The sequence below is a fragment of the Brachyistius frenatus genome, unplaced genomic scaffold (genome assembly GCF_029030835.1).
Source record: "Brachyistius frenatus isolate BFR_SWC_R1_liver_20210118 unplaced genomic scaffold, ASM2903083v1 Contig_56, whole genome shotgun sequence".
In the NCBI taxonomy this organism is placed as follows: Eukaryota; Metazoa; Chordata; class Actinopteri; family Embiotocidae; genus Brachyistius; species Brachyistius frenatus.
In genome coordinates, this window is record NW_027210655.1 from 1874523 (window position 1) to 1888124 (window position 13602).

Below are 13602 nucleotides of genomic sequence, written 5' to 3' on the forward strand. Positions count from 1 at the left end.
ACCGAGGCCATTCAGTGACTAAGCAGCACTAAACAGCTGCGCCCCGGCACATTCCTCATATCAAGGCCTCACTGCCCTGCCGTTGTATCGCTGCGAATTTTTCTGCTGTTTGATTTGAGAACAGTAAAGACATTTTAGCATAAGACACATTCAGAGATATATATATATATATATAGGTATATATATATATATGGGAGTACTACAAACACGCAGTTTAATTAGCCTTGATTTGCCTTGAACCATATTATCAAGTCACGTCAAGCAATCCCATGTTGGTTAAAGCTGAAGAACAGATCTGCCACTTCAAATGGGTGAGAAATAATGAATCTTACTCAAATAAAGAGCTTATTAGATGTCTGATTAAACATTTGAAAATCAAGAGAAAAGGAGAGCTGCAATCAGTTTTTCTGAAAATGATTCCTCCTTGAAACTTCCTTGAAGCTGCCTAATTTGGAAGTTCGAATTTATTGTATGCTTCATGCTTAACATTGATTGAAAACCCAGCATGTGCACTTCTGGTACAAATAAGCAAATCAATACAAATACAAAGAAATCCCATTACAAATAAATCAGTTTGCAGAAACCTTATTCATGTTTTGAAGAGCTTTTCATTTGTGGATTGAGTTATTTTCAATCAACCATCAGGTGGAACAGATAAAGAGGCCATCAGGCATTTTTAACCATGTAAATAAACCAACAAGTTCTCATTCAAGGAAAAAGGCAGAATTAGTACTTTGGACGTAAAATGCTTGTGCTTATGGCTCTTTGAAATCTGGCCTGAGTCGACATTTTCTCCCCTTAGATGCAAATTTAAATTCATGAATTTGGCCAACAGAACCATAGCTCTTTGTAGCACCATATATCCTATCATGACTCGTATTAGACATGAATTATGGTCTGCAGCTACTGATCACATCCCCGGGGACTGCAGTTGAAGGCATTTTGAAAGTCCAGGCATCTTTTTAAGTTGAACTTCTGCAACCCTTGCACTTTTTTAGGACCTTATTAAGTACTGCAAGTGCAGCATTTGAACACTTAAAAAAAATGGCCTGTTAGGACCGTATTTGCATTGCCCTGATGAATTAGAGAGATCAAGTCGTTCTCTCCGGGGAAAAGATGTAAACAAAACAAAACGAAGTGCCCAAAAAGAAGAAAAAAGGCAGCAACGAGGATTTTCCCTCTCCTTGCTAATCTTAGCACGTTGACTCCACCCTTCCTGTCTGGGAGCCTGCTGTCAGACCTCCAGGTTAGTCAGTCTACCTTTAGGCACCTCCCCTGCAGCTGAATGAGCTGTAATCTGTGATTGCGGATGTACATCAAAAGCTGAGGAAGAAGTGATCTCCACATTTTTTTTATTTAAAGGACTTGAAAAAACTTTTTTTCTGAAGGGACAAAACCACTTTTTGGAGATTCTGAATTCTGGATTTACTAACGCATGAGCCATGACTTGGTTATTGTTTTCACTGATGCCAATGGCCGTGTAGAGTACCTCTCCACAAGCAGAATTCCAAACTAAACCAACATTACAAAACAACTGGTAAGCATTACTAGTAGCATGTAGTGATGTACTAGTAGTTAACGTGATGAGTCGTCAAAAACGCTGGCATTGAAGAGGTGCCACCAAAATCATGATGCAATACGAACCTCTGATCTATTATATGTAGAAATAAATGGTAAAATGGTCTGCGACTGTCGGTTTTTACGTCTATAGAAGTCTAGTGTCCTTGATGATGCATTAGTAGATACAAGTCTTTTTTTTTATCATTGCTCTCGAAACACAAAACAAATTATCTGTGTTGATCTGCCCTTTAAATCACATCCAAAGTTCTCGACGGAGTATGTCCTGTATGACTCCTAATGTTTGGTAGCACACTGCCTACACTGCTTACTCATGAAGTTTTTAACGGTTTCTTCCGAAGCCTTTTGGATTACCTAACTGTTTAGGTTTGGATGCCGAAGTTTGGAACTGAAATGAGTAATCTTCTGCATAACACTTTGAGGCGGGCGATGGTGACACCTTGACTTTTCCTAGGAAGCCCCTTTTCTGTTACATAACTCAATCACTTGAGTGCTGCTGATGCTAATTTTATCCTCTTTAAAAGGCTTAAGTCTCATTAATGCTAGAGCACAGTGTATCAGACAGGCGTGATTGACTTGGCAGTTGGGCTGTCATCACCTCATGTGTCCCTTTCATATCTTTTCCAGAAGCAAATCCAAAAAACTGAATCATCAAATATATTATTGAGCGTAAAAAGAAAAGTACAATATGTTTTAATACAACAGCTTTTTTTTTCCCAATACCCTTATAAGCCGTAAATTGTCGTTTGCAGAGACGTAGTTCTAACGGAGGAACGTTTTCACTTCAACAACCTTTGCTGAGAGTAACTTAAAAAAAATAATTGCAGTGTTTGCTGCCAAAATTGTTGTTCCAGGTGTTCGAATCATCAAGGTCGAGGTTGTCCAAATGACACGGGCAATTTGCTGTTACATAACCGTGTGCGTCTGTGCTCGGCAGAGGATTTAAAGGCTGCACGGGGGAGAGTTGATCTTTAAGTCAAAGAGGCTTTACGGCAGACCACAACAAACCCGAGACACTTGTTGCTTTGGAGACAGGACGAGGCCGTGGGATGAAGAACTGCGTGGTGGAACGGATGAGCTTCTGATCGGAAACTAACAGCCAGAATCTCAAAGCGACACATTTACCAAACCCTGGAGACACCATCATGACACTAAAAACAAAAAATTAAAAGCTGAATCATTGACTACACGACACAAACACATTCTGTATGAGAATATATACAATATGTGTTTGTCGAAATGCCCAGCCGGCCTTAAACACGTAGGTTTCTGCACTTTGCATCTTCCATTTAACACCTACGCCGAAGACCTCAAATGACCATAAATCATCATGTAAAGACATCCAACAGAAGCAGCAACAGTGGTACCAGTGGGGGGAGGGGGAAGGGGGGTACGGGTAACAGCTGGTGCTCTGTCTGTTCGAATTTACAGAGTAAAACTAGAACAATTTGTTTAAAATGCAGAGTATAAACAAGCTCTGTATTGATTCTGTGCTAATTGTTTGGGATTGTCAGTTGCTGATTATGAAAGGCCATCTGCAACTTTGGAAAACTTCGAACGCGTTTCGAATGCAGAGTACGTAGAATTAACAGAATTTGAATCATGTGAATGAGCAATATTTCAAAAACAATGCCATCACAAGACAGTTTTTCCGTTTTGGTCTGTTGGGGCTCCCATTTTCTCCCCAGTTTGGAATCGCCAACTCCCTGAATATTGTCGTTGTGATACTACCCTACCGTTAAACTTTTGACGGTATAGACAATCATAAGTCTCCTCCGAACACGTACAGGCGCCCTTTCCAACCAGTAGGAAATGCTCATACAGCTTCTAATACATTATCCCTCACTACCTTCCCACCAACAAACGTGGCCGATTGTGTACAACAGAGCGGGAAGTACTGCCCAAAAAAAAAAAGGAAAAAATGTTGCCCTTGTACAACCCCATCCATCAACAACTTTCTGATTTATGTATGGGAATTATCAAGGTAGCTCCAGGTGACTGTGCATAAATCTTACTGTTTGCTCCACGCTCATTAATAATGAAATACTTATAATAATAGGTATAGCATCAACTAGACTTAATCCTAATGCAACCAAAGCTGTATTCTTCAACATCACTACCAAGTACGTGTGCTGCTTTTGCAATGAAAAACATAAAATATGAAGGACGTACGTGCGAATGGTGTCGTTACTGTTTCTCATTAATGCCAGCTCGTCTTTCTTTACTTGTTACAGTGCCAACAAAATGCAGAAGCAAGTGGAGGTCAGGATTGGGGAGAACCACCTGGAGCCAATGGTGGAAACTCAAGATAGCCTATGTGGCAGTTTCTGTGACAAGATCATGAAGAACATGGTTCTCACTCTCACAATCCTCGGTAAGTTTATATAGTACTGTTACTTCAATCCAGTCATTTTCTAGCCTCCTGTATTCATTTCAGGGTCTTTCCCACAACGCATTGAGAAACATTTGCACTGTGTGGTTTTGAGCTGTCCAAGACCACCAATGGTTGATTTGGAGTGCGGCAAAATTCAGACAGTATGCTAATTCAAGATGAACAGCGAAGTGGTCAAGAGCAGTTGTGGGCAGCGGATGTGTCAAAGATAAAATGCTGCAGTGAAGATTGAGCGTTTCCAGCAGCCCTCATACTCTGCAAAGGAAGTCCCACAAACATTCCTGTTAGATACGATATCAATTTAATAAAATGTTATCACACCAATCTGTTCAGCTTGTTCTCCGTTTCTAATAATTGCTGGGGTTTTTTATTATGACCTTCTGTTTGACAGGGAGCCAATTAAAATGATATATAGACAATCTAATTATTATGATGACATTCATGGTTGAACTTGACAGGCTTGAATTCACATGTGAGTTATGAGATCTTGTCAGTTTGTCACTACAAACTGTTTGCCACTGCAAACTGTTTGCCTGGACTTGAACTCTGGGTGGGTCCTTCTCAGACTGAAGACATTCAAAACACAAATTATTTCTTCAGAAGACACGGTGAGAGGGAGGCACCAAAAAAAAAGGAAATTATTTTCATTGATCTGTCTGACAGGCTGTTTAGACTTTACATCAGATATACATTTTAAGAATACACACATCCGACGTTCTAGCAAAAGTTGTGTGTCGCTTTATGACACTTCGGCAAATTAATCAGTAAATGTAGGCTGGATGTTGTCATTGAAACGACGGCTATTGGAAGCTGAGGTGGATCCAAAATGGAAAAAAAAAAAAAAAAAAAAAAACTAAAACAATGAAACTCACAAAAAAAGAAAAGAAAATAAGACTAAACAGTCACGAGGAACTAACAAAGAACTAATTGGTTCAAACACACAGAGACAAACAGGCAAATAAAGCGAACTGACAAAGCGAGAAGAGAAGCATACAAGCGAAATATAATAGGGAGAGGAGGACAATGAGGGACAGCTGAAACTATCAGGAAGCATAAAACCTAGAACATAGAACAGAAATTAAGTCATAATCATGAGACTGAAACTGTGAAAGAATGCAGTATGTAGTCTATGAGAACTATCTGTAAAATAAGATGTAAAAGTCACCAAAATCCAACAGATAGAAGCAAAATCTCTCCAATTTCTAATGAAGGTCTATAAAACATCATGATGTTGATTTCACACTTTCCCCAATCGACTGTTAGATCAGGTCAGATCCAGGCATTTCCCACCAAACCGTGAGGTTACGCAGTCGATGGAGATCAATCGCTCTGCCGAGCTCCAAAAATTGCAGCAGCTGCAGTTGACCTTATACAAGGCTGCTTTTGGGCTGTGAGACAAATCTGAAATATCAGAAGAGAAATCCTCCCACACACAAAAGGAAAACATAGAAACTCCACTCAAGAGAGCCTTTTGTAAATCTGGGACACTCTTGCTGAGACACAACAGTGCGAACTTAATGCCAAAACATTTCACGAAGTACTAGTCAATTGTTCACAGCTTAATTCTTGTGATTTATATACTTATTGATAAAATAGGAAGCATTTTGCACTTAAATTACACAGTAATATATTGAATCAAGCAACGACTCCAATATCTAATTTGAATATTGCCAAACATTTTCTCTTCAAATCTTTGGATTTAATTGTTTTCAACTAGTTTTTTTTTTTTTGTAACTCAACATCTGCCAACATATATAGTAGCGTAGAAAACATTTAGATTAAAGGTAATTATTTTTCTTGGTGTATTTGTCTCATTAGCTGCTGTATAACCACTCAGATGTGACTCTCAGATGACCGTTTGTGATGTTAATTAAGTCTCTAAAGAGCAAAATGTGAGAATTTTATTTATGGCATGGGTATATATATATATATGTGTTTTATGTGAATATTTGTTTATCTTATGGCTTAGAGTCACCTGGCTTTGAGTTTGATTTGTCCCTTTTTCTCATTGTTTCAGGTGTGTTTTTGGGTTCTATCGCCGGCATGCTTTTGCGGCACATATCGCCTCTCCCTCCTGACGTTATAGTGATCATTGCCTTCCCCGGGGAGATCCTAATGAGGATGCTGAAGATGCTTATTTTGCCGCTCGTTGTTTCCAGTCTGGTCACAGGTGGGTGATGTACAGTAACTGCTGCGTGCAATGTTCTGCTGCCAGCTGTCCTGAAAATGAGGTCACATGGTGCTGCTTCTTTGTTACCTGGCAGTTCAGTTTGGTAACTGGAAAAAAAAATGCTCGCTGAAATTTGTATTTATGTTGGGAGGATGAGGGTTACACAGACAGTTTTTGTTGGGAACATCCTGGACAACTAAACACAGATGTTGTTTTTCCACACTGAAACCTATTATTGGTGATACACCTCATGCAGTTCTGTTTGCAAGATGTCCACTAAAATACAGATTTATGCCAATTAAATAGCATTTCACTGGAATATATTTTTTTCCCCCTTTGCCTCATAGCTGTGTAGATTATTGAAGACTTGTTTTGACAAACCTGATATATTTTGCTACTATACATTTAGAGATACTTTTACCTACTGTGCCAAAATCTCATTAACATATATACAACAGCATTATAATCTGATAGAATACTACACAATAATCCTCTATCAGTGGGGTCCAGCTTTCCAGCTGACATGATGTGGATCACCTGCACATGAAATATTGGACGTATTTTTTTTTATAATACAGTGTGCAGACACACCAACAGTGTTACCTTTCCACAAGCTTCAGATTGCACACAACTGACTTTCCAAAACCCGTCGACCCCGTCAAGAAATAGCGCTTCTTGCCAACCAGCAACAATGAATAGGTTTTGCAGGAAACGTAGCAACAACCATGAAAGGCTTTCTATGACCTTTTCTTACACAGTAAGAAAAGAACATTTATATTCACTCATTACAACAGTCAATGTCTACATGTAGCGACTCCAGAACTTATTCAACTTTTTTATGGTTATGTTCATTTGGCAAAGTAGCAGCGGCTGTTTCCAGGGAGACGCAGAGAACATTAACAACAACTGCTGTTGTTTTTTTCACACCACATATCCCCGGTCTGGATACATAGACATAAGGTTGAAAATCTGCAAATTGGTTCTTTAAGAGTCGTAAACGTTTCAAGTCATCTCACTTTGGAGGCAATTCATATGAAAATGTTCAGGAACAGATTTTGTTCTTTCAGAAAAGTCACAATCAACAACCACGGCATCTCGTATCTAAATTAGGAAGGCCTCATTTTTCCAGGTTTCACAGTTTAAATGCTGCAGGATGGTCTGATTGGCAGAAGATTGGCAATTTGGTTAAGATTGCTGATCAAGTTAAAAGTTATCTTTTGCTCACAGAACAGGTCAAATCTACTCTAAAGAAATGGCTTGATTTTTTTTTGATTTTTTTTTTACTCATTCTTAACCAGTTTCAATCACCATTAGTATATTTAGATATTTACTATCCTGTAAAATATACTCTGCTCACAGGACTTGCCGGTTTGGATGCCAAATCCAGCGGCCGCCTCGGCACCAGAGCGATGGTGTACTACATGTCGACAACGGTGATTGCTGCCGTCCTGGGAGTGATCCTGGTGCTGGTCATCCACCCCGGAAACCCCAAACTGAAAGCTAACCTCGGACAGGGAAAGAAGAACGACGAGGTGTCCAGCATGGACGCTTTCTTTGATCTCATCCGAAATCTTTTCCCGGAGAACTTGGTGCAGGCCTGCTTCCAGCAGGTAGGAGTCTCACCGAAGCTTTTTTTTTTTTTTTCTCACCCACCGCATACGAAGTCTGATTCATATGTCAGTGGCTCCAACTGTTTGTTCTTTTTCTTTCGCCTCTCGTCCAGATCCAGACGGTAACCACCAAAGTACCGGTGCCCACCAACAGGACCAAAGCGCCTCCGCAGTTCACGGTCAAAAGGTCGCTTCAGTTCAAGAGTGGGATGAACGTCCTGGGTAGGTGAAAAAGTTTTAAAACACGCCCACTGCTAAACCCAAATGGATCGGCAGTTCTTCTTTCTTTTCCAGTTACATAATAACAAGAAAACACCTATATATATATATATATATATATATATATATATATATATATATATATATACAGATATATAAGTCATACCTACTTACGAATACCTCTGCATCTGAATCGACCGAAGTCGACTCTGCGGTCTCATTTTTCAGATATCCAAGTTAAGATACAAAAACAAAGGGAGAAAACAACCTCTGGTCAATATAACAATAAAATGTTATAATATCATTCCTCTGCTTTTTTAGTAGGAGCTTCAGTCTACATAAAACATTATATGTATCCCTATATATACCAGAGAGATCTCTCTACATGTGGCTTTAAATGATTGATTGGTTGCCTTTCAGTAGATTTGCTACAGAATATGCAGACTTTTCATGGTCGCATGAGGTCAACCACTCATTCGTTCCCTCACACTGAATCAGAATCGCTTTATTCCGTGTCCTACAGGTTTGATTGGATTCTTTGTTGCTTTTGGAGTTATCATGGGAAAAATGGGAGAGAAGGCCAAGCTGATGTTGGAGTTTTTCAACGTGCTGAATGAGATCGTTATGAAGCTCGTTGGCGCAATTATGTGGTAAGTGCCGTTCACCACGAGCACTGCTCGGCGTCTACCTTAAACGGCCGAACCCTTTGCCCGTGTTTTGTTCTCTCTAGAAATACATATTTATGCGCAATATCCCACTGCTAATCAGTAACTATTCCAAGGATTTATTCTTTTTTCCTCCCTCTCTCTGGCAGTATACTGGATACACATGTTTATTCATTGCTCTTATTTTTTTTCCAAAACAATTATTTTCATCAAATTATTTGATATTTACGTATTTGTACTTTTTTTTTTTTTTCTTACTGTGTGCACCTTTTTGTGTTTCTAAGCTGCTGTGACGACAAAATTTCCACACCGTGGGATTAATAAAGTCGAAGTCATGTGACGGTATAGCGCAATTTAAAAAAAAAAAAATGCATTGCGTCCATCTTCAGGTACTCCCCCTTCGGTATCGCCTGCCTCATCTGCGGGAAGATCATCTCCATTGCCGACTTGGAGGTGGTCGCGAGGCAGCTGGGGATGTACATGGTGACCGTCATCGTGGGCCTCATCATCCACGGAGGCATTTTCCTGCCGCTCATCTATTTTGTGATAGTAAAACAAAACCCCTTCACGTTCTTCATGGGAATATTCCAAGCTTGGGTGACGGCCCTCGGGACGGCGTCCAGGTACGAGGGATTTCTGCCTCTCTTCCTGTTTTATTTTGTAGGATTCAGGATCTCTGACTCAGGCTTCCTTTTTCAATGTGCCACATGGTTTTTTTTTGTTTGTTTTAATCAATTCCCCAATTGTATGTACATCTTTGGGCAGATGGGTGAATAATAACGGTAACTTTTATTTCAAGTGGCGTCTAAAAACTAGTCACGCCGGCAACAGCTTCTGACTTTCCCTCCGTGTGTGAGACTGTCTTTCCTTTACACACTGTTTTATTAATGGCATGAGAATAGACTCTTTCCCTTCCCTGAGGTGAGCTCAGCTTTTTTTTTTTTACAAACTTCCTGCCCGCTCACTGCTCCACCACCTACGAGAAACACTTAATTTTCAGACAAAACAAACAGACCAACTGCTGAGTCGCAACCCGCTGCCCTCTCTGTGAAATTCACACCTATAAAGAATTCAAACTGGTAAAAGTTTGTGTATCTTTGGTGAAGTTAAACTCAAAAAAAAGCATCAGTCAGATTTCATTTGAAGAATTACCAATGAATCTTCGTTCAGAGTGAATTTATTTCAGTATGAATAGAAGAAGAGTGGAATTAAATATTTAAAAAAAAAAGTTGTGCAGACATTCTATAATGTTTTGGACAATAATATATTTTTGCAAGATTTTAACGCCAAATTGGTTCTTTGCAAACTGAATTTTGTTGTAACTAATTCATAACGAAAGCGTTTCTTTCTGTTTCGTGCCGCAGCGCCGGTACCTTGCCCGTCACGTTCCGATGCTTGGAGGAGAACCTGGGCATCGACAAGAGGGTGACGCGCTTCGTCCTCCCGGTGGGCGCCACCATCAACATGGACGGCACGGCGCTTTATGAGGCCGTGGCCGCCATCTTCATCGCTCAGATGAACGGGATCGAACTCGACTGGGGCCAGATTATTACTGTGAGGTAAGAGAGGAGAAAGAAATGACACATTTGTACGATGCGATTTCGACAATAAAGTTGCGTCAACGGGGTTTAAAAAGAATGAATATCCCTTTTTTTTATTTTAGTTTTTTAGTTTTCTTCCATTAAACTATGCATGGAATGGGTTTTTTTTCTAAATACAGTGAAGCTTGTGGATTTTTTTTTTGTTTAGTTTATTTCACATAACTTAAGAAACTTAAGAATCATTTTTCTTTGATTACAGTCAGGCACTTTCTAGTTGGATTATTTGTGGGTTTTTTTTTTTTTTTTAGTAAAACTACACGGTTTACAAAGTGTAAAGTAGCCGCAGTACGTTGGGAGCATTTCCAGCCTGCGGTCTGTCCTCCCGGCTGAGAGTTGGATTTGTCTCCTGTTTTAGTATGACAGCCACCTTAGCCAGCGTCGGAGCAGCCAGCATCCCCAGCGCTGGACTCGTGACCATGCTTCTGATCCTCACGGCGGTGGGGCTGCCCACTCAGGACATCAGCCTCCTGGTCGCTGTCGACTGGCTGCTGTGAGTTCCACATCAGCCTCCCGACCGCTGTTAAAAACACACACACAGATACACTCGTTTGATTTTAGCTTGTTATATTCGAGTTTGTTTGACTGACTATTGCGAGATTATCTGTATGAAACCTCGCTTGTCTAGTATCAGATTTCTGCTTTGCAGTATTAACGACAGGACTTTCTTTTTTTACTTTAACGTTTTAACATCTTTTCACGTTTTTACTTTTTATTTGTCCGTGGCCTGATAATCTTCAGTACTTTTCTTGTACTGTTTTTGTACTTTCTAGATGCACACACACACACACACACACAGTGGCCAAAGTAGCTTAAAGTGCACTTTGAAAGGACGCGTGTTTTGTGTGCTTTAATTTATTCCGTGTGTGTTGGAGGTGTAAAAACTCTTGACTGTGAGGCTTTGATTAGTGTTCAGAGGACATCTAATTTTGCTCACCGTTATTCCTCCTCACATGGTTGAGTTGACTGAGTAAACGCATGAATACCCGATGTGTTTGCGAACAGATAAAAGTTGCCGGCGCACTGAGAATAAAACTGCTCCGCCCACACACTCAATAATTCATATCTCATATCTGTCGGCTAAATGCAGCTGATTCACATTAAAGGTGGGAATCCTTTTATGAGTGTTGACAACTTAACCACTCACACAACCATCTTTTTGTGTCCTTTTTGTGTGATTTTAATTTCCCCTTTTGTGTCCTCATTGGCAAACAGTAGCCGAGAAATAAGACTAAAAAGGCTAAAGCTACTCTAGTGGCTACGTCACATTTCACCTACATGGGGATATCAGTGCCCATAGAGCCAACGTGAGCATGCTGACGTGTTCACTGTGACAATATGAAGGTAACAATATGAGTAATGTTTCCCATGTTCACCAACTTCATTTCGGCACCTTAGCACTAATCTACAAAGTTCAGCCTAAGTTTGATTGTTGTTTTTTGGGGGTTTTTTTTGTCAATTCGTCCAAAGTATTGGACAAGTTGAAACTTTGACGCCAATTTTATTCGATTTTCTTTTGAGCGGTGACAGGATTATCACTAAAATCAAGAGCGAGTTCATAGTCCAGGGACCCATGACCGTCTGTCCCCAATTCTATGGCAAAATACAGAGTAGCTCTTGAGGCATTTCGGTGCTGAATTTCCATCGCTGCTAGGCATGCTCAAGTTTTGATGTTTGTTCTTCTTGCGCCAATAACTTTCCTGTACCTTGTCACGTCACTTTCCCTCCCCGACATGTAGGGACCGCTTCCGTACGTCGGTCAACGTGGTCGGGGACTCCTACGGAGCCGGCATCGTGTACCACCTCTCCAAACACGAGCTCGACAGCTTCGACGCCCAGCAGAGCCGGATGGACGACTTCGAGATGGCAAAGACACAATCCTTCTTTGAAAATAACACCAACCAGAATGTGTACGCTCACCACAACTCAATCTTGATAGACGACTGCAAGGTACATTTCACGTTAACGGACATAGAGACCTGTATGTAGAGATTCCTCCCCAGCTCTGTGTTCGTGTCTCTTGTTTGTGTTTTTTGTTTTTTTTTCTTTTCCACGTGACTTCCCATATCGATGTATTTGTGTCTCTGTGAATAGTCTTATTTTCATTGAAGAAAATGTATTTGAAAAGTGGTGAAAAAGTGAAATAAATATTTTTTTATATTTATTTATTCAGCACTTGAAAAAGCAGTTTTTGTGATACCAGGTTCACCAAAAGCAAACTTTGTTCCTTTTTAGAAAAAAAAAAAAAAAATGATTACACTTGGATTATATCAAAAACGATGATTCATTTTTGTTGTTTATTTTCAAGAATCAGTCATACCAAATGAGATGTCTTGTTCACGATGATATCTGACTTGTATTTTCTTGTGGTATGTCCTGATTTTTTTTTTCTTTTGTCTACTTAATTGGACATGTATTTATGGCAGCCCTGACCAAATTACAGTTTTTCAAATGATTGGCCATCTTTTCAAACAGTTTTTGTAGCCGGTGGTATACATAAAGACTGCTGTTTCACCATGTTACGTCCAAAGTGATGCATACATTCATGAAATGCCTATCTCAGACCCTTTCCTATCCATAGGTTCCCAAAACAAACAACAGCAACATCTTGTTGACATTTCATTGCCTGTATAATGATGAGTATTGTAATTCGGTTGGGGAGAGAATCCATAAAATACATGGCCAAGTCTGGAAAAATACAACCATTGATGGTCTCATACAATGTCAATCACTACATACAATGACATGTAAACATCATTCTATTGGTGTACGAGATACTTTTATATGTTGGGGACTAAACTAAACTCAGCCCCAAGGTCAATGGCCTGAATGTAATGCAGCAATGGCTTCTCTGCTCCCAACCGCTGACGGTTTGTAACATAACAGTGCCTTGGCCCCAATGGTTAGTTCTTCTTGATAATTGCTTTCAGGTCACCATGGGCAAAAATGGCAACACTAAAGAGTTCTCCCTTGTTGAGGAGGAACCGTGGAAATGCGCATAAAGCAGATTCAGATGCCGCCGCACCTTATCCTGAGTTTTCACCAGCTTCTACTTTCTGCCGACACGAAAATATCGCCAGCAAAAAAAAAAAAAACATTACAAAAAAAAAAGAAAAAAAGAAATCACATAAACATGAAAACACAAAAAAGAAGAAAAAGTGACGGTTCACTGTACTGCAAGAACAAGCGCAGTCGACCTGAATCCAGTTACCCGTCTGGGTGGCTACTGGAGCAAATCATCAACTTCTATTAGGTCTTGCATTTTGCACTAATAACACACGAACTGAACTGAACTCGTGCATTTCATGCGAAGAATCAAACATTCGGTTGACGACACTCAGGGCCTTACTCGGTGCTGCTGCTGCAAGCT

General features: G+C 40.0%; 1 protein-coding gene across 1 annotated transcript; it reads left to right on the forward strand.

Annotated features, from left to right (window-relative positions):
* The first annotated feature begins 3822 nt into the window (after positions 1-3822).
* Positions 3823-13234, forward strand: slc1a2a (solute carrier family 1 member 2a). Its single transcript, XM_069705465.1, has 10 exons — positions 3823-3952; positions 5988-6140; positions 7500-7750; positions 7864-7972; positions 8493-8619; positions 9024-9257; positions 9999-10193; positions 10591-10725; positions 11972-12182; positions 13163-13234. The coding sequence occupies exons 1-10, from the start codon at positions 3823-3825 to the stop codon at positions 13232-13234; spliced, it is 1617 nt and encodes a 538-aa protein (XP_069561566.1).
* The last annotated feature ends 368 nt before the right edge of the window (positions 13235-13602 follow it).

Coding starts and splice junctions, on each gene's coding strand:
- slc1a2a (XM_069705465.1), top strand. CDS start 3,823: ATGCAGAAGCAAGTGGAGGTCAGGATTGGGGAGAACCACCTGGAGCCA. Junction 7,973..8,492: donor GAGTGGGATGAACGTCCTGG/GTAGGTGAAAAA, acceptor CGTGTCCTACAG/GTTTGATTGGATTCTTTGTT. Junction 12,183..13,162: donor TCTTGATAGACGACTGCAAG/GTACATTTCACG, acceptor AATTGCTTTCAG/GTCACCATGGGCAAAAATGG.